General features: G+C 55.8%; 1 protein-coding gene across 1 annotated transcript in view; it reads left to right on the forward strand.

Moving 5' to 3' along the window:
• The window catches only part of LRRC47 (leucine rich repeat containing 47), an 18,693-nt gene that overhangs the window by 4,793 nt on the left and 11,269 nt on the right, over positions 1-2,631 (forward strand). The window contains exon 3 of the mRNA XM_010850206.1: positions 2,293-2,395. Coding sequence (XP_010848508.1) covers positions 2,293-2,395 — 103 coding nt within the window. The remainder of the gene's footprint in view (positions 1-2,292; positions 2,396-2,631) is intronic.

Here is a 2,631-nt window from a genome sequence, read left to right on the forward strand (position 1 = left end):
AGCCCCAGCCTCAACCAGGGCAGGAACATGGGCGGGGACCAGGGTATGGACAGTGATGGAACCAGGACTCAGGCAGGGAAGGGGATGGAGAGGGGTCTGCTGGACTGGCTGCCCCCACAGGCCGACCCAGCACCTGGGCCAGGCTGGGGAAGGTGCAGCCATAGCACTGGGGTCTGCTCGCACCATCCCCAGGATCCACCTCTGCTGTCTTCATGGACTCACCACAAAGGCGTGGATCCCTTCATGATGGAACCCTGAGTCTGGTGCGTTTAAGCTGTGCACATGGAACCGCCCCATGATCTGTCACTCATGCTGCTGTGTGCATGTTCACATGCTGTGCACATGGAACCGCCCCGTGATCTGTCACTCGCGCCTCCGTGTGCAGCTCAGCTCATGTCCACATGGCCATCTGCTTTCAGCTTGTCTCACAATGCACTATCCTCTCTCCTGGTGGTGGTGGTTGGTGGTGTCCAGTGTCAGCTTCTACACAACTGTTACTACCCACATTGCCTATCAAGACGGCATGTGTTAGCACAAGCTGTCGCACAGCCGCCCAGAAACCTACTCCAGGAAACTAAGCAGGCAAGAGGACATGCAGGTCCCAGGAACTGAAAGCCACTGATACTAAGTATGGGTGTACAATCTTCCAAGAATAACTGAGGAGACCGAAAGCTCTTCTGGGTGTGGCTACAGTGCACATGGAGGGAAGTGCAAGGGCGGACAAGATCTTAGGGGCCTCCCCTCACCTCTCCTGACCTTGGGACAGTCACTGCCTGTCCTTCACAGATGGAACTGGTCACAACAGTGTCTTTCCTGTGTGGGGTCACAGGGTGACAAGGGTGAAATCAGCGCAGCACACAGGCTCTGCTGGAGATAAACACGGTATATTCACAACAGACTTCCCAGGTGGCGCCGTGGTAAAGAATGTGCCTGCCGTGAAGGAGATGCCAATCCCTGTGTCCTGAAGATCCTCTGGAGGAGGAAATGACAACCCACTCCAGTATTCTAGCCTGGAAAATCCCCTTGGACAGAGGAGGCTGGCGGGCTACAGTCCATGGGGTTCAGAGTCAGACACAACTGAGCGGCACACACACACACACACACACACACACTCATTCAAATGTACTGAAACACCAGAGAGCAGACAATGCCCAAGTGCCACCCACACACAGACGACTCCCGCAGACCTAGGCCTGGCCCTGCACCATATACAGGAAGCACCAAAAAGCAGCAAAACTACAGTGTCAGGGTACAGGGGGGTGTTGTAGAGACTGGTGACCATTGTTTTCTTGAGCTTCCTGATGGCTACACGGATGTGTTGTGCCTTCTGGAAGTCCATCACCCTTCAATACGATGTTCAGAAATTTCAAAACAGAACTGGCAATTCTGCTGGGGTGAGGGGTTAACAAAACAGGAGCAGAGACTAGTACAGTCGGCCTCAGCACTATTGCTCTCACCCCTCCTCCAAACACTTCCGGCCCGTGGGTCCTGACACGGGCAAACTCTGCTCCCAAGCAGCCTCACAAACTTGCCTGCCCAACAGAAATGCCTGTGGAGCGTGTAAATCCCCACACCCGAGCTGCAGCCCAGACTGCTAGGCCAGCATCTCTGGACAAGGGGGCTGGGGCCACATTCATTTCTAATTTCCTGATGACTCCAATACACAAACCACTAACCTATAAAGAAAAAAAGTGCACAAGGTGCTTGTTAAAAACTGAAAAGACTTATTCGATGCTTGCGACAAGGGAAAGTCATCTCAACTCTGATTACAGGACGGCTGGGGCTTTACAGGGCTTCCCGGGTGGCGCAGTGGTAAAGAACCCACCTGCCATGCAGAAGTTGGAGACGCAGGTTCGATCCTTGGGTCGGGAAGATCCCCTGGAGGAGGAAATGGCAACTCACTGCACTGTTCTTGCCTGGAGAATCCCATGGACAGAGGGGCCTGGGCAGTCCACGGGGTCGCAGGATCAGACACAACTCAGTACGCACGCATGGGGGTGATTATGGCCACAGGGCAGGGAGAGGAAGCCAACAGATGGGAAACTACCGAGATGAACTTGGTTGAGTTTGAAGGGTAAAGGTCTATGCCACCCGGAAACGTGTACCTCGGTACATTGGCTATTCTGAGCTGTATGCCCCTGAAAATCAGTCAATGCAGGAAGAGGCCTGTCTGAACTTCCCTTCTTGCCTAAACAGCCTCCCAAAGGAACTCAGTCGCCCGAGACCCCCGAGGGACTAGGAGGAACAACATAGACGGTGTCACACGGTCCTCCCGCCCGTTTGTCTTCTAAGGCCCGTTCCTCTCCCCCAAAAGCCACGCATCTCCTCCCCCTTCGCCCTGTATACGGCTTTTAGCCCGGGGAGTCACGACGTTGCCGAGCATCTCCCCCGGGCCGTGAGGCCGACGCGTCCGCAGATTCGGTCTCCGGTCTTTCTTAGGGACTCGGTCGTTCCTGCTGCTTCCCGACAGCCTCGCTGGTGGGAGGGCTCGACCAGCTGCCCGTGCTTCAAGGTCCCACGCCCACAGCGAGAACTGGGTCCAAGGCGCTGAAGGTCCCAACGCCCCTACTCTACCCAGCTCCTTTAAGACGCTTGCGGCGGCGCTCTAGCGCCCGCGCCGCTCTCGATGGC

Source organism: Bison bison, unplaced genomic scaffold (genome assembly GCF_000754665.1).
Source record: "Bison bison bison isolate TAMUID 2011002044 unplaced genomic scaffold, Bison_UMD1.0 scf7180017864289, whole genome shotgun sequence".
NCBI lineage: Eukaryota > Metazoa > Chordata > Mammalia > Artiodactyla > Bovidae > Bison > Bison bison.